Genomic DNA, 24,376 nt, shown 5'->3' with positions numbered 1-24,376 from the left:
CATCATTCCATGGGTCAGCCCTCCATTGAGTCTGATCTCTATATCGACTCCAAGTATGCCTTCATTTGTGTTGCCTTGGGTCGCTCCCCCACTTGATATCGTAATGCATTCCCCAAATGCATTATCTCATGCGATGATTCCTCGTCGCTCGTTCGGTCCGTTGAGCTTTGTGGAGTTGTTTTGAGGCACTCATCCTTAACATGTGTGGTCCGTTGTAAATAGTACTCCCTCTGGAGAGTCGGGACTAATCCCTCTTAGATATCTATCCTATTGGAACAACTTTTCTCTTCGCTTTTTTCTCTCTGAAAGTTTCAGAGACCATCATCCCCTCGGACTACTCCGCCATGCTAAACAAATTGTACATTGTTCTACCTCCCGCAAAAGCACTTGCTAGATTGCAACTCAATGTCAATACAATTCCCGCTGTACCACTCAAGACCTAACAACATGCTGAACTCGCTGCACACTTTAGCATCTCATGAATATATTCTTCTCATGCCAAAAAGAAAGTTTCATTGCTCCATGACGTCGAATTTCGGTTGCCTTGGGATGACCACGAATATTCCATCATCCGCATACAAGCTCTTGCATGAGTATTGAATTATTCGAATTAGCAATTCCTCTCACATCTACAAGCTTTGCATAACTCTTTCGATCGTAGCTCGATCGATAACCAAAATGAATCATCAAAGAACACAAAAGATTGGAATGTAAATAAGGATGATGGACTCTTGCATCATTAATTGTTTTGTTGTTTGAACAAAACAATGAGCCAACAAGTATTTGAAAATTTGCCTTTGAGTATAATCAAAGAAGCAAAACAATTTTGGTGAGAGAGTAAAAATTAATCTAAAGTGGATAAAATGATGCTACGTGATGACGATTAATTAGCAATGCTATTGGCATTTTAGAGATAATTTAATGCAATAATAGAACCAAGTGTTCTCCATCCAATATAAGAAGAAAAAAAGAAAAAAAAAGTGAATCTATCTATTTATAGAGAGATATTTTAAAAATATTAAAAACACTAAAATACAAAAAATAAAATAAAAATAGCGAAAAAGGGTTATTGATAGAAATATCCAATTATTAAGACTAATTGATAGACCCAAAACTAGCCACAAAATGAGTTTTCCGAAAAATAAAAAAATAAAAATCTAGGAAGGAAAAAATAGAAAAACGTTTTTTTTTCATCATCTTTTTAAATGATTTCTTCACGTGCATCTCTAATTTCTTTATGGATTTCATCTCTATTTTTGTTCCTCGTTACCGGTGAATTCTCTCTCCAAAACAAAACCTTATGAAAATTATGCTCAATAGGAATCAACCAGAAGGAAAAAAATTTGTGGTTAATTTCTCTTTAAAAATTGGGATTATTATCTAATATCCCAAACTAATCAACTTGGGATTGACCATCAACCAATAACTAAGCTTAGTGTCTGAATCCGATCCGAAAAATGGAAGGTATAATAATGTGTGAATCCGATCCGAAAATAGAAGGTACTAATGTGTTTGAATCCGATCCGAAAAATGGAAGGTACTAACGTATCCATTTGGGTCCATAAAGTTATCGGTTTTTGGATACTGCACTTAGAGGGATCCGTTCCGGATCCAACCCGACAACACCCTGGTCCACGGCACTATAAAGGGGGAGAAACTGGGACGCTGAAGAAAGGCAAAGGGCAAAAAAATCCACGGCGGGGGATAGCGAGATGCGACCGAACATCGTCACCGAGGTAAGAGGTCTTCCCGTACCCGCCCCCCCCCCCTCCCTTCTTCTTCTTTTTCTGATTTGTGCTACATATAGCCTATGTTGGATGGATCCACTGGTCTTCCTCGGAATGCTTCGCCGTCCGGGATTCTGAGTAGCTCCACTTCACTTTTCTTTGCGATAATTGGGGTTTTGCAGCTTGTTCTGTGGGATGAGCGAAATGTCCGCTAAAGAATCGCATATTTCTAGTTTCATTTCTTCGCTGTTGTTTGCTTGTTTGGTTCCTGCGGAAAATGAAGTAAAATCGAGGTTGTGGGATGATTACGGTTTGAGTGTTACAGATCTTGACCTAGTTATACTTGGGGTATATCATGCAAAATAGATATTTTAGTTGTGGACTTGTTCGGGGGAGAATAACTTCGTAACAACTTGCTTTGAACTGGTCTGGAGGTTGCTGGTTATTGGAGGATCTTTATTGTTATTCAGCAAAATAATCTCGATATTTATTAGTAGCATATTGTGGACTTTGAGATTGATCTATACGTATATTTCCAATCCTGTCTAAAACTAATAGAAAAGTGGATATTACTGAAGTTCTTTACCTCTTACTAGAATTAATGCAGATTTCTGGCATGCCAAGGATAAGGATTATAGAAATGTTGCATAGGCAACTGAGAACTTACCATTAGTTCCTATATGATCAACAGCCAGTATATAATTGGGACAAGAATTTTGGTTAAGTTAAGCACATACAAACTTTAAAGACTATTTTGCTATAATGATTGCAGTTCTTGTGCTGTAAGTTCTGCTACAGCACTTGGTCATGAATTTAAATACGCGGATCTGTGAAATTCCTTGTTATGCCAATATAATAAATAATCACAATTGACGGAAGGATAGTGGTGGAAGAAACCTTTTCCATGGAATGGAATTTTTAATATGGATGATGTGCTTCCACATAAACCATAGGCACAGTCATATGATTAGCATCTGTATGTTCATTTGGAACTGGAAGTTCGATTACAAGGACAAAGAATTTGGACTCTGGATGATTATGAGATCTTGGCATGATTTGGCTATGAAGACTTGCCATAACGGAAATTATGTATTTATTAAATCTTTTTTTTGGTAAAATATTGATGGTTTTTGAGGCCTAGGGAAAAAATAATGCTTCAAAACAGCATGGAAGCAATGTTGTTAGGGTGCAAGATGTTCACCTTTAAGTCATCTTTCATATTTAGAGTCTTATGTTTTTGAACTAGTGACTCCAACTTCAGAATTTTGTTAACTTTCCTCAAATAGACTGTTTTTGTGTTATCGAACGTTTTAATATGTCAAAGTAAATATCTTGTTTAGCTATGTCCAACAATAAATAGATAATTAAAAAATGATATGAAGATTGATGTAATAAAACAAGATTGGTATGTTGCATATATATCATAAGAGGCTAGAAGTGGGACTACATTACTGTTTTCTTACTTGTGGTGATGTTGAATGTTGGCACCTGGGCCTCAATTCTATATGCCGGAAGCTTGCATGACTAATTGCTTGAGGAATATTGACAAAGTGATGTGTTATATTAGTTGCTTATTTTTTATAAGAAAATGATAGTCTTAGAGTCTGAAAGCATCATGTCTGAGTTAAAGATACATAACCAACTTGAAGTGCTATTTTCACCTCTAGTGATTATGTGACTTTAATCATATCAACAAAAGTTGAAATACCTCTAAAAACATTGAAGAAATAGCCAATGACCAAGAAGATTCTATTCTAGGGAAAATGGAGATTTGACTTTGTTCATATGCAAGGTCTTTTCTTATTTACAAAATGTTTTTGTAGAGTTTGTACATTTGATTGGTAAAATGAAGTCAACTTTTCAATGCTTTAATATGTAAATTTCTCCTCAAACCATCATTCAAGTAAATTTATTATGGTTATAGACTTATAGTGCAGTCATTTGTAGATGGTAGTTCCTTTTTTAATGTACGATTACTAGATAATCGTGGGCTACATATTTTTGCCTATTTTGATGCAGGAATATTTTATTTTATTTATTGTTTGAATAAATATGATTAGATTATGGAAATTCAAATGTTATCAATTGCCATATAGAACTCTGCATTATTTCTAGTTTACTTTCTTAGATACTCAAGCTAAAGAAAAATAATGAAATAAATGCAAAAAAAAAAGAAGAAAGCATAATTTGTTTTGATCGAAGACTCCAAATCTGGATTGAGGATTTCTTCTCTATGAGGAAGATTCATTCTTTTACAAAGATAGAATATTATCAATTAAGAATATCATCAAAAAAGAATATTATTCAATGAATCATATATAGAAATTAATCTTCTTGAAAGAAGGAAAGAGTAGATTTATTTGTTTTTAAATAATTGTAATATTTCCTTATTTCTATATTCTTCCTATACTTAAGGTCTATAAGAAGAATAAAGAAATATTATAATTGAATGAGAAAATGAACTAATGAATTAAAGTTCGTTTTTCACATTATATATGAGTAGTGTGAGGCCATATTCATTTTTCATTGGCATGATTCCATTGTTCACATGTGAAACGAAGGCACAAGAGTGATATCAGGAGGCCCTCGGGCGCTCGCCTAAGTGTTCAGGTCAGGTGAAGCGAGGTGAGGCGAAGCTAGTGCGCCTCAAATAGGGTTTGGGCGGTTGCCTTCAATTGTGCGTCGCGTAGACGTGTGCTTGGGCCAGGGGTTGGGTGGCCTAGGTGCTTGCGCAGCCCAATTTGAATCCTGATTGAAAGTGACTTAGCTTGAGTTGAACCAAAATGTTACAATTGGTTCAGCCAAGCCAAGTCCTAACTCCAATACCGTGTCACAGGCTCGCTAGTGAGAGAAACCCTATTCTCGTTCTCTCGATCGCCCTCTTATCCTCATTGCCATTGTCACCGCCTCGCCTCCTCTTCACCTGAGGTCATAGCTCCTTACTATCGCCTCTTGTTTAACGATTATTCCCGTCGCTCCTCACATCCGTGCGTATGGCAGCGCTTCATTGGTGGAGGTACCTCCTCTTCAATCTCTCCCACCTGGTGTTGTACCTCTTGCCTCTCTTTCCTACTCGTTGTCGCTCTCCCTCTCATCCTTCGTTGTAGGTCTCGTCAAGCCTCCTCGACACCCCCTCCCTCCTCACTGCTTCTCACCCCTTTGCTTTGCCTCTCGTTCCTACTCATTGTCGCTTTCCTACTTTCTCCCTCCTTTATAGCCGACAAGTCTCCTTTTTCTCTAAATCTTCCTTCTCAGCTTCTTTTGCTCCTTGACAACCCCATACGATCTGTCTTGAATTTAGTAATAATGTTAATTATTAATAATAATTAGTTTTTATTAATTATAGTATATGAATTGTTTAAAGGATAGAATTTGTCATTGCTAGTATTTTGGAGTGTCACTAGAGTTTTGACATCTTCAATCATAGCTAATGTAGTTTTAGGATTATTATTATTTTTTTATTTTAGGATTTTTTTATGTTCGTAGATTAGATGGTTAAAAAAATTTACTTTGGTGTTTTAGTGGTGATATTTTGAATACGAAATAATATGAAACTCATTTATTGTCTAATTTTTATTTTAATGATTGTTTTTCTCGTTGAATGTATTGTTTATAATTTTTATATTGATGGTTGCCTTGCTTTGCTTGGGCAAGTGTCCGAACCTAGCGCCTAGCATCTTTGACAACATAGGGTTCTTTATTTTAGAAGCTTTAATTTTAAGGGATATTTATTGTTGGTCTTTTGCTTTTTATTCTATAATTTTCTTATAAAAAAGACACTTCCTTTATCTTTGCAAACTTGTCCTACATTAAATTGATATAAGAGCTTCTACCTAAAATAAAATGTTTGATCATCAAGCTTATTCAAGTTTTGACTATTTGAACTCTGGACGAGTTCTTACATAGCAAAAACATATAATGTTATTTATTGCTTGAATTAATTTGATTAGATTGTGTGTGTTTTACAAATGTAGTAATTTGTCACATGACAACATCTTTAATATTTCTATTTCAGTTCTATAAATTACTTAAGATGAGAAAAATGAAAGCAAATATTAAAATGTCAAAGAAATCACTATTTGATTTTATTACAATAACCTCAACAATGAGGGTGTTAGTTATAGCTATTTGGAGTCGGCTTCATGGATTTTTTGTTGCCATTGCGATATTTTAAAGCCCATATGTGTAGTTAAGTTAAAAAATATTTAAATTTTTATTTACAGTTTCCATTAAATTCTTTTTAGTCTTCATTACCTCTCCTCACACTATTAACGATATTCATTTCACCTCTTTTAACTACCGCATCTATAGGTCTCTTAAGCACATGTCCATACTGTCTTAGACGATTCTCTCATTTTATCCTATATTGAATTGTTACCTAATTATTCACACATAAAAATATATTTTTTCCTTTCTTTGTAACTCGACAAATTTATTTCAACATTTTCATATTAACAATATAAACTTTTCGTATATATTGTTTCTTAACTGCGCAACACTTAGATCCATAAAGCATTGCTCATCTAACAATTGTCATAAAATTTTCTTTTAATGTCAAAGTTATATATGATTGTAGAAGACTCCTAACACCCCCACTATGTTAACCATTATGTTTTTATTATATGAATAATATCTTCATCAATCTCTTCATCGTGTTGGATAATTCTAACACTAGTAGTTATATTGTCATACATATCCTTAATAACATTAATATAATTAGTGGATATATCATTTTTTTTATGACCCACCATAATAAATCTCTATGAACTTTATTATAGGATCTCTCTAAATCAATAAAAATCGTATGCAAATATTTTTTTCTTTTATATTATTCTATTAATTATTTTAATAAATAAATAGCTTCTCTTGTTGATCTTCTAAGCATAAAATCAAATTGATTTTAGAGATATTTGTTTTAAGTCTTATCTTATATTTGATAGCCCTTTCCCAAAGTTTCATAGTATAAGTTATAATTTTAATTTCTATATCATTATGATAGTTTTGTATGTCATTTATTCTTCTATGTCACTAAGAAGCTCTTTCTTCATTCATTTTGCATCTATCTGAATCCCATAATTTTGTTTAATAGACTAGTGAACCAAGCTATTCTCTAGTCTCCTAAATTTTTTCAAACCTCAATAAGGATATCATTAGGTCCCTCACTCTTAGCTATTTTTATCTTTTTAAAGGCATCCTCTAATTTTACGAACAAATTTATGATTGTTAAATATATCATTATTATTTGAAGTTACATCATTTGTGAAATATTTATTAAATAATTTATAAAATAATTTCTTCATCATTCCTTAATATTATTATCATTAATAAATATTGTTTGATCATCATCTTTAATGCATCTAACATTACCTAATTCGTTATCCTTTCTTTTTCTAGCTTTAGCAATTTTAATATATTTTTTTCTCGATCTTTAGTACTTAATTTGTGATAAACATTGTCATAAGCTTTATATCTTGCCATACTAATTGTCCTTTTAGCATCTTTTTTAGATTCTTTATATCTTTTAAAATTTTCCTTATTTTTATAGTTTTATCAATCCTTAAAACATGATACTTTAGTAATAATTGTTTTATGAACTTTCTCTCGCCATCATCAACTCTCTCTTAAGCTACACTTCTACCTTTAGTTTTATCACATATATCCTTTTTTATGGTCCTAATCTTATTGGCAATTGTAGTCTAAATAATATCAATATTATCTTTGTTTAAGTTCCAAATCTCCTCCTTTTTTATCCTATTCTTGAAGACCCTTACAGTATCATCTTTAAAACTTCATCATCTAATCCTAGTAAATTTTTTTGCTATATTTTTCTTTTTCTATTTTGTACAACAAATATGTATAGCTTTATAATTCTTACATATAATTTTGCGTACCTTTCTGATGAGAAAAAAGTCTATATAGTTGTGATTATTCTTATAAGTAATCAAATGTTTATGTCTGTTCTTGAAGTGAGTATTGACAATTATAAGATCATACATGGTGGTAAAATCTAAAATAATATCACCTTCTTCGTTTTTCTCCCAGTAACCAAGGCCTTGTGCACTTCTTTAAATTCGCCATATATTTTTCCTACATGACCATTCAAATCTCCAAAATCATACGAGAATGATATTATCTAAGTTTTGTAAATTTCTCTTTTGGTTTGATCAACTAGTCCAACTTGAGTGACATAAGCACTTATGACCTGTAAAACATCGTCTCCTAAGAAACATTTTAGAAGTATAATTCTATCTCCAAATCTTTTCATATCTACAATATTATTCTTAAGATTCTTATGAACAATTTCTGCACCATTTCTATGTATAACTTTTCCTGTATTTCGAATCTTAAATCTAGTACTATCAATACAACAACAACAACAACAACAACAACAACAACAACAACAACAACAACAACAACAACAACAACAAAATCGAACTATTTGGGGTTGGCTACATGGCTCTTTTGCTGCCATTGAGGTATATAAAAAGTCATATGTTTGGATAAATTTAGAGTACCATCTTTAAAATGCCATTTGTAAAATCTAATACTATCAATATCTCTAGATTTTTCTCCTGTCCACTTAGTCTTTTTTAAGCAAATAATATTTATTCTTCTTTTGATCATAGTATTTATTAATTTTAGTACATTTCTTGAAAGTGCTTTTGTATTTCAAGTTGCTAATGTAATCCTTTGAACTTGGGCTAACTTCTTTGCTCACATTGGTTTAAAGAAATGAGAGAACCCTTGTCTACTTTGCACCACATTCGGACGCCTTTGTGATGGGCCGTTTTCGAGTGACCTCCTAGCCATCATTTGCAATTCGGAACACCTAGGTGGTGAGGGTGCCTCGCGTCATTTTTGTGTAATGACCTAGCCTTGTACTGAGATTGGTTAAGATCCATGTTCATGGGATCTAGTTTACGCTGGTTGTCAATGACCTAACGCAACCCTCCACCTTTTTCATTGGGACTTAGGACCAGCATTGGCATGTTATAATTTGATCTTTTTGAAGATCAGAAGTTTGAGTTTTTCATGGCTTTTGGCTTAGTAGGCTCCCAAAATATTTTTGTCATATACTGGTGATATGTTCATGCTTAAACTTCTACTCGTGTGCTCTTTTATGTTTCATAGGCAAGGCTGCCAACAAGGCTGCATCAGTGGTGGGCTACTGTTCCATTTATTACTTCTGGTGTCATTATCACTTGTGGTGTAATTTATCTGGTGTGCTTGCTGGTTGGGTATGACTCCTTTTATGAGATATGCTTCTTGCCTTCTGCAGTCGTTTCACAGTTTCAAGGTACAGTTTACCTCCTTTTGGATTCAACTATACGAAATCTGTGGTTGTTTGAGTTGCAATCAACATTTATTTTTTCTGTGATGATTAAATATCTTATCTCCAGCCAACAGATATTTATTGCCATTTGATAGTACTTTGTTATGTTCTATTATGCAGTCATGGTCATTTAATTTGCAAAGCAGTTGTTTATCCTTATAATTTCCATAATACATGCTGAAGGAATGACGAGGCATTGTATTCCCAGCTGACAAATATTTATGCACTTTATCTAGGACTTTGTTATTTCATATGGCTGACATTTAGAGTATATATTAGATAAAATTTTAATACCATGTTAACTAAGAGTGGTGAGGGTGGGCCTTGGCACAACAGGAAGGTTGCTTCTTTGGGAGATCAGGCTCGAAGTACGAAAATAGTTTCTCTATATTTAATGGTACGGCTGTGTACATTGACCCTCTTCAGATCCCGCATTTCTGGGAGCCTCATGTGCTAGTTACACCTTTTTCTTTTTTGTTAACTAAAAATGGTGAAGGCATAATATAAGGTGTTCATATTCTTAATTATGAAGGCATGTCATTCAAGTCTTAGTATTTTATAATGCAAGGTGATGTATCGGTGAAAATTAATGTCATCCAATCAAAGGAATTTGGTAAGCCTTGATTTACTTAGACATAGCTAGGAAATGCATGAATTCTAGGTTCATCAATTTACTCAAAAGTTACTGTAAAGAACACAAAGTTATTAGGAAGCCAGGAGATCCTTAAAGTTGCTACTGGAGGAAATCAACAAATAGGATTACTACAGAATGTGCATGTAGCAGACTCAAAATATTGTCGTCACAATTCGATGCTTGGTTATGTGTCTTTCTATGAATGTCTTACATCAATAGTTAAATGCTGTATTATGTAATCCAATTAGTCATTTTTATCTCTAAGTTTCTAACATCTTTTTTAACTTCTTGCAGTATATAGGATCTACACGTCTGCTCTTTTTCATGGATCTTTGCTGCATGTTCTCTTCAATATGTTAGCTTTAGTACCTTTGGGCATGGAATTGGAGCGAATAATGGGTTCTGTTCGGCTTTTATATTTGATGCTCTTTCTTGCAACTACCAATTCTATATTTCATCTCATTATTGCTGTAGTGGTGGCTGGAAATCCATTACATCCTTTGCCATTTCTCATGAACCAATGCTCCATTGGCTTCTCTGGAATCATATTCTCAATGATCGTCATAGAAACAAGCTTGAGCGGTGTTCAATCTAGAAGGTTGGTAGTGTTTTATTGCACTTTGGCATGTTCACTCAAATCCACATATGGAATTACTTGTTTTGCTTCTGTAAGCTTTTTGATGTCAGTTAACACCACAATCAATATCTGATAACTTGTGATGTTCTTGATAAATGGACCTTTCACATTGCGTTGACCTATACTGCTGTTTTGCAGTGTTTTTGGACTCTTCAATGTTCCTGCTAAATGGTATGTGCCTGCCTTGTTGTCATAGGAACTAAGAAGTCTTGTCAATTCGTTTTTGTCTTGACTCGGTTAACTATTTTTTTCATGATAAGATGGAAACCTTCACCATGGAATTGTTTTTATTTAGGTATGCATGGATCTTATTGGTACTTTTTCAACTTCTGGCATCTAATGTATCATTGTTGGGGCACTTGTGTGGCATCCTGTCTGGGTTTGCATGTTAGTTCTTCCATTTCCTTTTGGCTCTCATGTTTGTTCTTTATGTTCATTTTGTTCATTAGTTATTTGTTCTTTTGTTGTTTCATCCAGACACATATGGATTCTTTAACTACTTACTTCCTGGGCCATCTGTCTATTCTGCCATTGAAAGCTTCTCTATCCTGGTAATTTTTTAATTTGAACCAGCATATTTGGCCATTTCATGCAAGTCCTCTGTGAAGATTAACCATCCAAGGACCACACTACTAGATGTTTGCGCTTAAGCATTGCAACGGCATGCATGAGATCTTACATTCATATTCACAAGTAGAAAAAAAGTATATATCACAGATAATTATTTTATACTGTTTAAGTGATTTGATCCATTTATCTAGCTTTACAACTTTCCTAGTTATTGCCATGCTGAAATTTAATATTTGGTTTTGCAGTCATTATGTGTAAGGCGTCCTGGATTTATATTGTGCACCGGAGGGACTACATATGGTCAGCTTCCCACACATTCAAGTACAGCTACAATGTCCAAGTATGTCAGATCTACATGTTTTTCTGATTAACTTGTACTTTGAGGACTTAATTTCATATGCCCTTTATGTAGTGGTCTGAGTTCAGGAAATTTATGGAGGAACATCTCTTCATGGATGCCACAAAGGGCGGCATCAACTGCTCAGGTAAATGATCTATCAAAACAAAACCAAATGTCTTGTAGTTTGGAAGTTGTTTGTATATGGGTACAACCGTACAAGAATGCTACATGCTATGCCTGTGATGATCACAATCTGGCATAATCCTTGCTAGCTGTACTGTGCTCATGCTGGATGTGGCAGTTCTCAACCCAAGGGCATCATGCAGCTGGTGGTGTCGTTGCATGCAGTCACCAGCATTTTGGAAAAAGCGCCGGTACACATGGCACATACACGAGCAAATTATGCATTCTGTATTATGCAATACTTCACTGCACATACACATGAGCACATTATGCACTCTATATAATACAATACTTCACTGGCATAGTTCATTGACCACAAGTCGTATGATCAAATTTCCATCCCTCTGGAGTGAATACATGTGTTTACCGTGACCTCGAGATTTGAGGGCAATATCACTAGTTAAACTAAGAGCCATTTTTGTTGTTTCTAACAACTGAGATTTGAGGGCAATATCACTAGCTAATCTCTTTAGGTTTTCCTCTACTTCTTGGATAGTCATTTTAATCAACTTATCTAGTCTATCATACCACCTTAAAGGGGTTTACCATTGTTTTCCTTAATTGGAACTACCCTTAATTGTTTAAGAATGGAAATATCTTGTATTTTATTTTATTTATTAAGGTAGTAACCCCACATCCATCTCAGCACAATGATCAAAGCTAGATCTTTAATTTGGTAAAGTCATTAAAAAGAGAAGATTAATTTGTTGGATTTATCTGGTCTAGGCAGTGGTTCTATCTTAAAGTTTCTCCATCTTTGGCTTTACTCAATAAGGAAGAAAAAGACTAGAGTGGGAAGTTAGATATCACAGTGAAGAAAACATGTGGATTTGTTATGGCACATATTTCAGTAGTCTTAAATTCTCTTGGACTGAGATCAGTGTTCTTGTGACACAACTCAGTAGATAAGCTACTCTAATAGCAGATGAGAGATCATTTTTGTCAAAATTCATTATCTTGACTTGATTTTATGATTATCATAATATCTTGACAATGTAATGTTCATCAACCAAATCATAGGTTGTCCAAGACAGCTTCATCAAATACTAATCTTTTAATGCAGAGATAAAGGGCTTGCATTAGTAGCGAAAAGATGAATTGGTGAAAGAATTGGAAAGTCGAATGATACTTGTCAAATTCTGCTCTTTCTTGATGGATTATTGAATTAATGGATACAACAACAAATTGGAAGTTTCCAGGGGTTCGGTTACATCAATCTTTTGTTCCAACTGAAAACTCTATTGAGGTCAACATCACTAGTCAAATTAAGAGCAATAATTACTGTTACACTAATGTATTTATTAAATTCTCTTAGGCTTAAATTTGACTTTTAGATTGACAAACCAATACTTTAGAACCTGGTAAATGTATTTACATGGCAATCTTCAAAAAGTGTGACCATAATATTTGGAATAAGGTGAGTATGCATTTTTAACATCATGTTATATAGTTAGATGATAGGCTTTTGATAGTGGGAGACTGAAATGAAAGATGTTACACTCATGTATTTATTAATTGTTTTAAGGCTTAGATTCAACTTATAGATTAACAAACCGATGCTTTAGAACCTTGGTAATGTGTTTACATGGGCAATCTTCAAAAAAGGTGACCATAATATTTGGAATAAGGTGAGTATGCATTTTTAACATCATGTCATATATTTTGGTGGAAGGCTTTTGATAGTGGGAGACTGAATTGAAAGATCTGTTAATGGTTGTACTTTATATTTGAATGAAAAGGATGTTGGAGTAATCCATGCTTAGTCGCCTAGGTCCTTAGAGCCTAGGCATAAGGCACAAGAGTAGCCTAGTCAAAGGTGCTAGGCGCTAAAAGGTAACAAGGTGTGCCAAAATGCTCGTGGCGCTAGGCGCTCACCCGAGCGAAGCGAGGTTCTCCCAAATATTAAAATATAAAAATATATCATGATTGATAAACATGATCACTAAAATAAAAATGGCACATCAAATTGTATTCATTTGAAATACCAAATTACATTATCCAATTCCAATAATAAAAATGTCAAAACAAAACAATCATCAATGATCAACAAAACAAGATTGCACTTCTATGTAGGATCCTTCTTTCAGTTTCTTGTTGATGATTAATGCCTATCAGTGATTGTTGATGGGGAGGAAGACATTGTCATTTGTCGATAGGGAGGAAGACACCGAATGTGTGGCCTTAGGTTTCCTAAGGAGACATAGGGTTGTGCGTATGATGGGGGGTGGGGGTGTTTGGTGAAGCGTGTTGACCTGGTTCGATCAAACCAAAATCAATGAACCCAATTCATTTAGGCTCGACCCAAGCACTTGGGCCATGGACGTGTGCCTGGGCTGCCCCCAATTGAAGGCACCCACTTGGATCACTTACTAGGCACTTGGGCCTCGAATCACCTTGCTTGAGTGCCTGGTGACTTCACTGTACCAAAGGTGGTGTGCATTTCAGTGAAGCAATGCATACAATATATTTATTGACAGGAAACTTGTAGGTGAAATGAAACTAAGGTTTGGCATGACATTCATTATACATGAATACTTAAAATTTCACTTTGTTCATTCAGAAGGTAGACCCAGTTATGCTAATTGCGAAAAGCACCTTGGTAGAAAGTGATGATGAGTAGGATGCTAAGAGCAGCAGCCTTTGGGTACTTTATCATGAGTTTACTGGAATTACCTACATGTAGCAAGTACCAAAAAAGACTATAGTGGGCTAATCAACTGAGCTGTCATGGTAACTCTATAATTCATAATTGTGGAAGCAATTTATTTGGTCTAAAGACACAATAGTTTAGGTTTTTCTACAAGCTATCCAGATCATCAAAAGTTTGCTGTATAAAACAAAAAGAGATGGCCTATATTACTCAATTTCTTCGATGGAGATACTTGGTTTGATGTAATCACCTTAAAAAGAAGGTGGTACATTATATATTGAGCAAAGTGTAGTCAAAACCATAGTTATAAGAATCGGATCAAATGGTCAAACTGGAAAGCTGAGAACTGGACACTTCATTGGCCCGACTCAATCATAAGATGTCTCCGTTTGTAAACCATGATGAACTGATTGACGTTACTAGTTTTTGGATGACCCACATGATGAACTCAATCATGAGATGTGTTTAGTAGGACCTCCATTGTTTGGAAATTTGTTCAAGATGATTTAAATGCCCTTTATTTATATTTTTTTTTCTTTTTTGCTCTTGAGGATATTAAAGTCAATTTTGTGATAGGATTGTGGGAAAAGGGGAAACACTGTGGAAAGGTTCGATCTTCCTTCTCTCAATGTTTGGCTCCTCCATTATTAATAATAATAGGATATTCTTCAGTTGTCCCTCTCCCTTCTGCCATCTTGTCGTAAATTTAGCTGGTTTTGCTTGAGCATTGCATTAACTTTATTGTATCCATCCGTTTAGTGTCCGCCTCCACGTAACCTTGTAGTCTCGTAGGGGCCTGCAAGGAAAAAATAGATTAGTGGAAGTGAAGCACGGGATCACACAAGTAGATACTAACGAAAACACTTTATAGACATTGTAAAATATAGAGATAGACTTAGCAAAGATTTGAACGATTGTCCAAGGTAGTTCATCATACACAAAGTAGTTATGCACAAGTGCCTATGCGACGCCAAGACCGAGCAATGACCCATCCTTAGACATATAATTGAAACCCCATCCGACCCAATGCCACCATCTAAGGGTTCTAGGGTGATGAGACAACTGATGTTTTATACCAAAACACTGTTAGCCAGAATTCAATTGTAGCATGTGATTTCACGTGGCTAGCTGCTCTACCTATAATGCTTGCATGTTTTACAAAACAAAGAACACATAACAAAAACACTACCAATAGCAGAATGAGGCTGCCAAGACTACTAAATAGTCATTACAAGATGGCTGGGTGAAACACCCAAAAACACCCAAAAGTGGTAGAGAAAGTGGTCAGGGACATATATCGAACATAGTCCCTCTCCCTTTGATCAACCTTTCCTCTAACTGTTCTTTCGTTTTCCCCTCTTGCTTTAGTCGTTCCTCTCGTCCTATCTACTCGTTCAATGATCCCTCTTTTTCCCTTCACAGCCCTTCTCCCTCCCTCCAGTCAACATAGTGCTTAAGATTGTTCCCCTTTTTTTATTAATTATATTAATTTTATTGTTAAAAACATTTTCCTAATCTTATGTGTAATTCAATCTATTATTATATTTTTAGATATATTTTCTGATTAAACATGTGGTCCAACTAGTTGAACCATCTATTTGCTTGGTTTGTTTCTGATAAATATGGTTTCAACCCTGCCCTTTGTTTCTTATTTTTCTTTCATTTCTTTATTGCTGCTCGTAAACTTAAATTTTGTTTCTGGTACTCAATATTTTTTATTTTAGTTGACATAATCTGGTATTATTGGTATTTCTTGAGTCCATATATAGCTTGTTGTCAGCATGAGGCCCTTAGATTCCTTCTCAGGGAAATGAGCTGTTTAACTTTATTTGAAGCTATCAGTATCAGTGCAGAATCTGACTTTAATATGCAACGAAATTTGATGCCAGACAATTTTCATGTCTATCCATTCTTTTTTATTTCATATTTAGATTCCTCTTGTCTTTGTCTCATGCATTCTGACTTCGTTGCTTTTTTTATTTGTCATGATTCTTGAATGGAAAACATTTATAATGTTCCATAATTACAGCGAGTTTATAATGATATAAACAATTGTAGCCAGCACAGGATCCAAGATTTCCTGGAAGGGGAAGGACTCTTGGTTCTACTGGAAATCAGTCGTTAACTCCAGCTGATTCTGACTTGAGCTTGCATGCAAGGCTTTTAGATAACTCCACAAATCGTCCATTGGAGACAACAACATTAAGTACAGAAACATGGTTACCAGACGCAAGGTATGGCCAATCTTGTTTGTAGAATTACTTCTTTTTCTTGGAACATATGGTTTTTCATGTCTTTTATATTTACCAAGTTTTCTATGTGCTTTCTATCTTCTGATTTAACAAACTGAAAGAGTCTTCCAGCAACATACTGAAATAGGTCTAGTATGTTAATTCTTCCTATCAATTACGACAAGTTTTACCAGTTGAGATAGCAACTTCATCAGTTATTATCTTGGATCCCAAGAGGATTTCAAGTTCACAGGCATAAGATGTTTAGTTATATTTTGTTCCACACTTCCACCTTTTTTATTATCATACATCTTATATCTTGCTAAACTGAGACAAAGCAGAGTGCATTAAATTTCAGTTTGTAGATGATTTCCAATATGCCCCTGAGTTTAGGCTTTACATGGTGACCACTGAAATTCCTGCATGCTTAAATTGCATGTTTAGTGCGTACAATTGAATGATCATCTAAGATGTGATGCATGAACATATGATAAAGGTGGATCAAATATGTTTGGAAGCAGAATGAACTATATATATATATATATATATATATATATATATATATGTATATATATGTATATGTATATATATGTATATGTATATATATATACATGTATATATATATATACATGTATATATATATATACATATACATGTATATATATATATATACATATACATGTATATATATATACATATATACACACACACACACACACACACACACACATATATATATATATATATATATATATATATATATATATATATATATATATATATATATATATATATATATCCTAACGAGGCAGGAAGAATGTCGCTTGTGAATAAGCTATTCTTCCTAATCTTGATCACCTTGTTTTTCGAATCTATTACCGTTTTGGTGTTCCTATGATGCTCATGTATGCTCGTAGACTGTGAAGAAATGGATTAAAGGTGTTCTTGAATCTTTATGACATTAAAGGTTTGTCTCAATTGGATTGTGCCTGAGGTCTAAACTGGGATTTTATTGGCAGTGGAGCATGGTTTACTAAAACTCAAGCTATCTAAAATTTGAAATTAGGGTTGCCAACATCAAGGTTTAGAATCTCCGTCTAATATTGAGATCAGTTGGTGGTCAGACCATGGATGCGAGGAGGTGGTGGTGACTGAAGTTTGTGGCAGTGGGGGAGGTGGAGTCTTCGACCAAGGTGAAGGGAGGGAAAACGTGGGTGTTAGCGATGGAACCTTTGAGGCTGACGTTGTTGGTGCAGGATCGTCTTAATTTATCTTTCTTTAAAATAATTTTGTTAGTTATGTTGTATTTTGCAAATGTCATAAATTGTTATGTGATTTCTTCTATGATCTTACACGAGTTATCAATATTTTCCAAAGAGAAAAAAATGGAAAACCCAAAAAAGGAGACAATTTTGTGTTTGATTTGACTTTCTGAGGAATAAGGAAGGAGTCAAATCTTGAGCTTGATTGGAGATTCCATATCTTAATTGGAGATTTCATTCCATGATATGGAAGTTAACATAAAATGAAGCCTAACAGTTAAATATTTTATCATTAAGAAAACTATTTCCTAAAACAAATTTGAAAATGTATATATATATGTATATGTATATATACATATATATACACAAATACATACATAAATACATATATATATATATATACATATACATATACATATACATATATATATATATATATATATATATATATATATATATATATATATATATATACAGATACATATATATATACAGATACATATACATATATATACACGTATATATATACATTTACATTCACACACACACACACACACACACACACACACATATATATATATATATATATATATATATGGTTGCGTAGTATATTGTTGTATCTAGGTGTCTACAAAAGGGGGAAAGGGTTGTTACTCGGAACATTAGAGAATGGATGATGAAAGCTTTTCCCAATAGTATGAGTGGTGTGACATCTCTAGAAGGTGACTCTTAGAGCCATGCATATCTAATACTTACCCATGGTGTGGTGCATGAGGCATGTCTAGTGCCAGGCAAAGATCACATGAAAGCCAGTAATTACTGGTTCGTATTATTTGCTTATTGCATAGGGTGATACCTGACTGCACAAGCATTTATATTTGCTAGTAATCCTATGGCCAATGCCTTGACTCTTCCCACTTTTCATCTATTAGCCCCCTTCTGTCTTCTCTTATTTTTCTTTAATTGAAAACGTTGGTAAATTATCAAATCAACCTCGCATTTTAAGATAATATTGCATTATTTACCAAATCAAGATTAAACTGAAGTCAAATCTTTATATTATTATTATTTTGAATGGTTTGTTTCTTGCCTAAGTTTCATTTGTTTTTGTGTATATGGTACTTGAATGCTTGCTTCAAATGCATCCTTTCCTTGTGCAGCTGAGTTTGGTTCTACACTGATAGGTGAATGTTTGCATCAGATATTGGCCTCAGATTTGGTTTACATCCCTCTGGAACTTGATCATATATCACTATTTTTTTAAATTTGTGTACATAATTTTTTTTGTTAATGATTTATAGAAAAATGACATTAAAACAAATGCCAATGCGGTCCAGCAGCATGTCCATTATTGGTTGTAGTAAGGTCAAAATTGTATTTGGCCTGAGAAAATTTTTGGCGTGGCTATATGCACCAAACTTGTTAAACTCACGATCTGGGTTGTAAGATCACAAGATACAACAAACCAACTCATCAAATAGTCAAAAGTCAGGCCGGTTTTTGAAATAAAAATCGAACAGGCTCAGGCCAACTTGCAAGTTGACTTGGTAAAATTGGTTGAATCATTTGAGTTGACTCTAATTTATCGAGTGGACTCAATGGACTCACATAAAAAAAAACATGAGCCTACATGGTGCAATGAGAAGACATGGTGGAGCCTTAGCAATTAGTGTCACAACTACTGACATCGCCAGTTGAGGCACCTCCTCTGCTGCTGCCACAGCCCACCCTCTTCTCTCTTTCATTATTACAGGCCAAACTGCCTTCTTTTAGCCGGTACACTTTTCTCCTCTCATCTCTCCTGTTCTCTCATCTCTTCTCTCTCATTCTCTACCCTCTTCTCTCGTGGCTCCTGTTGTCTCTGCTGTCTTCTTGTGTTCTCTTTTTTCTCCTATTTCCTCCCTCTCCAGTTCCCTCCCATCTATTATCTTTTCTCCCCTATCTTGTTCTCTCCTTTCCAATCTCCTCCCCTTCTACAATCACTCAATAAAACATGAATTAATTTCAGCCATTGCCTACTGTTCATGATTACAAAGGATATGTAATTGCTGTTAAATTTTTGATCCTAAGTTGATGCCAAAATGTTTTTTATTTTAACTCCATCTAATTTTTTTTTTGGAAGAATTGGCGACCTGACCTCTGAGGTTGAATATTTTATTATGAGACTATATATCTGTGATCTCTCTTTTCACGAGCTCAGTTTATTCTCTTATAAAAGCTGGAATCAAAGGCATAAACTTATGACTACAACAATGTAGCAGGGTTTTTCTTCCATGTTTCAATAAAAAATCCAATGCTGGAGTTAACAAAATACAAGAAGTAAAAAAGAAAAGTAACGAGTACTTAAACCATCGGTCCTTGTTTTCTTTTTCTAGAGTTCATAAAGGCAACTTAGGTGCATATCATGATCATAAAAATAGCTCACTAATTGGGCAAATTTAAGGGACACCTGCAAGACTAACTTTTGAGACATTGCCCAACTACCTCCTTTGATTCAATTGCTTGGCTTCTTTAGGCTTCTTGTGACACTCAACCCCACTCCCTCTTTTTTATTGTCCTTACCTTCAATGAGATTTTGAAATGTTACGAAGAAGGAAAGAAAATGAAAAGAAAGAACACATTCTTCAATGAGACCAAAATATTAAGCTAATAACTCTAAATTTCTGCTTCAACTATCATTAGTAATATATGAACCAAGGTTCGCCATACAGCAATGTATCGTTCGGTACATGTGATATGTACCTTTTCGATAATGGATTGGTATAGGCGGTACATCGGTATGCCTTCATGTACCATGTGTTGGTACACTCGGTATGACTCGATACATCTCAGTACGCACCATACCGATAGCTGGTCTGTACATTGATATGGACTAGTAAGGCGAACCATGATGTGAACATATTTGTTTATTACAATAGAAATTACGTAGCTCATAAAATCACTCTTTTGTTAATGAGTATCATTCTTAGTTTTGATTCTTGAGTAATGGAGAGATCAATCAAACCATTGTAAACCTTAAAAAATATTATTCTTTGAGATAAGAGATATAATAATTCAAATATACATTCACTTTAATATAAGTACAAATAATAACTTAAGGACATATAATAGTTAATCTTATTAAGAGAAATTATTTATAAGCATATGTAATCTTAAATTTAACTCATATAAATTGTAAGATTTTATGATCCAATCCTATGATTTGAGTTTATGACCTTTATGAACATAGGTAGGCAAGCAAATTTGGAAATCTTGATATACAGTCTCTCAAAGAATTCAAATGGGAGAAAGCAATTTGCCAGAGGGTTAGTCTTTTGATTGGATGAGATGACTAATCTGCCACTAATTTCATTACCTCGAAGTCCATCCAACAGAAAATGACTGCAGTAGAGGCTATATTTTGGGTGACTGATAGAGTTCCTGTTTACTCTTAAGTGAGTGGAGTTTTGAGGAGACGTAATATGAGTAATTATTTGAGTTGTTTATTGGTATTTATTGTTTAAAGCTTTGATCAACTATGTTGAGGAATTCTCATGTGAGGATTAGAGATACTAGTATCATCCGTTGATAAACAATTTGATTTGTCTTCAACAAATTAATTAGGTATTTCTTGTTAAGTTGATCTTCAGATATATCATTTTTAGTTCAAATTGACTGTCCAGTATATTATTTCAGTTTCTTCTTTTGCATTTAGGCTGCTTAGATGAACTTGTACATGCTTGACACCTGAGATATTTTATTAAAATAAAAAATACAAAATGAAAGAAAATGGAAAAGTGAATCTATAAATCATCATACTGTTAGTTCTCAAGATCCTCCTTTTAGATTCAAGACTTTTCCTCCCACTCTCATTAGTCATCAATGAATTTTTCTTTATCTTTTAATCTGTTTTCTTCATTTAGACTGTATCATTCATGTATGATTTATGGAACTTTTTCATCATGATTTAGGCATTCTACTCTAGACACTGAAGCAGTTGCTGGATTAGTGACAACCAATCAGGTTGATGTTTTCAGTTCGTTTACTGAAATAATTTTTTTGTTTATTAATAGTTTCACTTCTTTATTAGTAGAAACCTTTATTTAGTAAATCTTTTACAGGGTGTAGATATCTTCGAAGAGGAACTCAAGAAACTTGTAGCAATGGGTTTTGAGAAGGTATTTTTATTGCATATGGAACTCAAGAAACTTGTAGCATTGACTATTTCCTTCTGTAGTGGAATCAGCCATGGGGATTTGCTTATGAAATTTTGGGTACCTTCTCTATTGTTTGAAGCAGGCCTCGAATTGCATCAAACAACGTAGAACATGGAAATGAATAAATGCTATGCAGAATCTTCCAGTCACTGTGGTGATGGAACTGTCATTGTGAAAAAAATTCTCATATGATCTTCTAGTCATTGGTCCAGGAATATAAAAAGTGATTATTTTGGAAAAGAAAGGTAGAAATTGTTGAATGTCAGTTTAAAAGTGCGGTGGTTGCTCACAGTTCATCTAAGCTAAATTGAAAAACCTGATCAAATTCAGTCGTGATTATTAAAGGTTAAAACTTTCGCTGCTAAAATCAACTCATGAATTTGAAGCTTCAATTTTATTGCATCTTAATCCTACTTGCATTTGTCCCCCATGGGTATCCCTTTTGTGATTTCTGCTAATAAGTTGTTCTCACATCTATGTAATCGCTTCATGTAATTGATTTGGGATAAGAGTTTCCCGAGCAACCTATTTATTTTAGGCTGCCAAGTTGTGACTTTATGCAATCGCTTTACTGCAGACTGAAGCTGAAGTTGCCTTGGCTGCTGCCGATGGAGATCCTAGTGTTGCCATTGAAATTCTAATGAGCCATCAGCAGCAGGCATGTCACATTCCTCCCTTTTAGTTGGCTAAAATTTCGCCTTCACCTACCTATTAGACTCTATTTTTCTTGACAACACAGGGATAAGGATCTGGGATATGCGCTTGGTGTGAGCAAATTCATGGAAGGACATACAAAGCAGTGTCGATCTACTACTTACTACCTCTGCACCTTTGTGCGTTTCCAGGATTACGTCCTTGCTACGTGAGTCTTCAATTTTCAAGTTGTGGAATACGATAGGTGTAACACTAACATGGAAATGCACAAATTTACTCGCAAATGATATGATATATAAATTGGTTGTGGCTGGATCAGAACATGATGATAGTTGGTGACTAGAAGACCCAAATACAATTTTTCAAAAGAGTCAGGAAGGAGAATGCGGAATTAAAGTTTTCACTAAATAAAACCTTGGTAAATCAAAACTGAAACGTAACTGTGACTTTTTTTCTTTTTCATTTTTAAATTCGAAAGTTGGATTCGTACTTGCAAGTTGCACTACTATTTTGTTCGAAATAGGTTATTCTATTTAATCACATATTGCCATTGAGAAATAGCCTATCCTCTTGATTTAGTGTGTGTAAAACTCATATAAGATTTATATGTTTTGTTTTGCGTGTTATTACGGAGTAGTTTCATATCATTTGATGTATCCTTGTGAGAGTTTTATGTCTGTAACAGACAGACGAAATGGTAGGGGGTAAAAACGACTATACATTTGTGCACATTTATATGGAGATGCGATGAGAGGGAAAATGGCTTCTTTAACTTAATTCTTGTATAAATTCATCATCTTAGTCTTCTGTATCTGCAAACACTAGATAATATGTTGTACATGCATTGTTAAGATCCATTTGTCATTGCATCTATTTTGGAAATAGAAATTAAAGATTTTATTTTGATAATTCTTACTGGGAAATTTATGCATGAGAAATTATCATGAGCTGTCTTTTTTTTTTTGTTGTTGTTTTTTTGTTTGAATGGACATGTTTTTTTTAATTCTTCTCTTTTTTATTTTATTTTATTGAGTAGACAAAAGTATGCCTGTGTCTTTTTTGCTTTATTTATTATATGGTAATGAATCTATCAAACCTAAAGGAGTATAAACCAAATCAAATGGGACCAGTTTGATCCGATTGTGGTGTCTTCTCCCTCCTACAAATGTTTCTTCTTCCCATCCATTCTCTCTTATTTCTTGGTGTACCCAAATGGATTTTCTATGTTGAGGCTTGCAGATTCTGTTTTGGCAATCAAACTTATCACCTTTTCTACCTTCCAATCTCCATCTCCTCCCTTCTCCTCTGCTAGGCCACCAAGTTGGATCGCATGAACTATTATTTCATGTGCCACTGCTTTAAAGAGGCTTGAAGCATGGCCATTATTTTTGAAATGACTCCTAAAATCGTCATAAATTAAAAACCAATGGACATGCAAGTTTGAAGTGTATATATATATATATATATATATATATATATATATATATATATATATATATATATATATATTGTCTTACTATACTCGAAGATGAACTGAAATACACATAATCAACCTAAGAATTAACGACCAAAGAGCTAGCTATATAACCAAAGAGGCTTGGGGGGAGGCACATTTCAATACAAAGTATGTCCAATATAAAGGGATGACCAAATACTAACAATTAACGTAGATGAATAGATACATAGTTAAAATGATTAAATCTATCAAAGGTTGTAGGAAATTAACTTGTTTTAATCAACTTTTTCGTAGATTAAAATCCCAAATATTTTTGGTAAAAAAAAAAAGAAAAGAAAGATAATCGATTGATGGCAAAAAAATCACCCCCCTATTCCTCCTAGATGAAAGTAACTATAATTACTAATATACACCCGAAACTCCCAATGTTGAGAAAGGCCAACTTTTAGGACCATAAAGCTCCGATGGTCCCAAGGCTCGAAGGAGAAAGAGGGAGGCGGTTG

General features: G+C 34.1%; 1 protein-coding gene across 4 annotated transcripts; it reads left to right on the top strand.

The window, feature by feature from the left end:
* Positions 1–1,585: 1,585 nt before the first annotated feature.
* On the top strand, positions 1,586–22,738 carry LOC135641321 (rhomboid-like protein 15). 4 transcript variants are annotated; one of them, XR_010497725.1, is made up of 13 exons: positions 1,586–1,736; positions 8,859–9,024; positions 9,989–10,292; positions 10,470–10,502; positions 10,627–10,718; positions 10,809–10,882; positions 11,147–11,241; positions 11,314–11,386; positions 16,133–16,308; positions 21,518–21,569; positions 21,675–21,724; positions 22,341–22,421; positions 22,503–22,560. XR_010497725.1 is itself a non-coding variant. In XM_065156659.1 (13 exons), exons 1-13 carry the CDS (start codon positions 1,713–1,715, stop codon positions 22,506–22,508), a joined length of 1,224 nt encoding a protein of 407 aa, XP_065012731.1. In that variant the 5' UTR covers positions 1,586–1,712; the 3' UTR covers positions 22,509–22,738. The 4 variants fall into 4 exon arrangements, 3 of the variants coding, with proteins under 3 accessions (XP_065012731.1, XP_065012730.1, XP_065012732.1); XM_065156659.1 differs by having other exon boundaries at positions 16,142–16,308; positions 21,668–21,724; positions 22,503–22,738; XM_065156658.1 differs by having other exon boundaries at positions 21,668–21,724; positions 22,503–22,738.
* The last annotated feature ends 1,638 nt before the right edge of the window (positions 22,739–24,376 follow it).

Source organism: Musa acuminata, chromosome BXJ3-6 (genome assembly GCF_036884655.1).
Source record: "Musa acuminata AAA Group cultivar baxijiao chromosome BXJ3-6, Cavendish_Baxijiao_AAA, whole genome shotgun sequence".
Taxonomy (NCBI): domain Eukaryota; kingdom Viridiplantae; phylum Streptophyta; class Magnoliopsida; order Zingiberales; family Musaceae; genus Musa; species Musa acuminata.
This window is presented reverse-complemented; position numbering and strand designations above follow the sequence as displayed.

What these genes read in the sequence shown, in the direction of transcription:
- LOC135641321 (XM_065156658.1), top strand. Translation starts at nt 1,713, where the DNA reads ATGCGACCGAACATCGTCACCGAG. An exon ending in GACCGAACATCGTCACCGAG is followed by an intron (nt 1,737 to 8,858) that starts GTAAGAGGTCTT and finishes TATGTTTCATAG; the next exon opens with GCAAGGCTGCCAACAAGGCT. An exon ending in CATCCTGTCTGGGTTTGCAT is followed by an intron (nt 10,719 to 10,808) that starts GTTAGTTCTTCC and finishes TGTTTCATCCAG; the next exon opens with ACACATATGGATTCTTTAAC.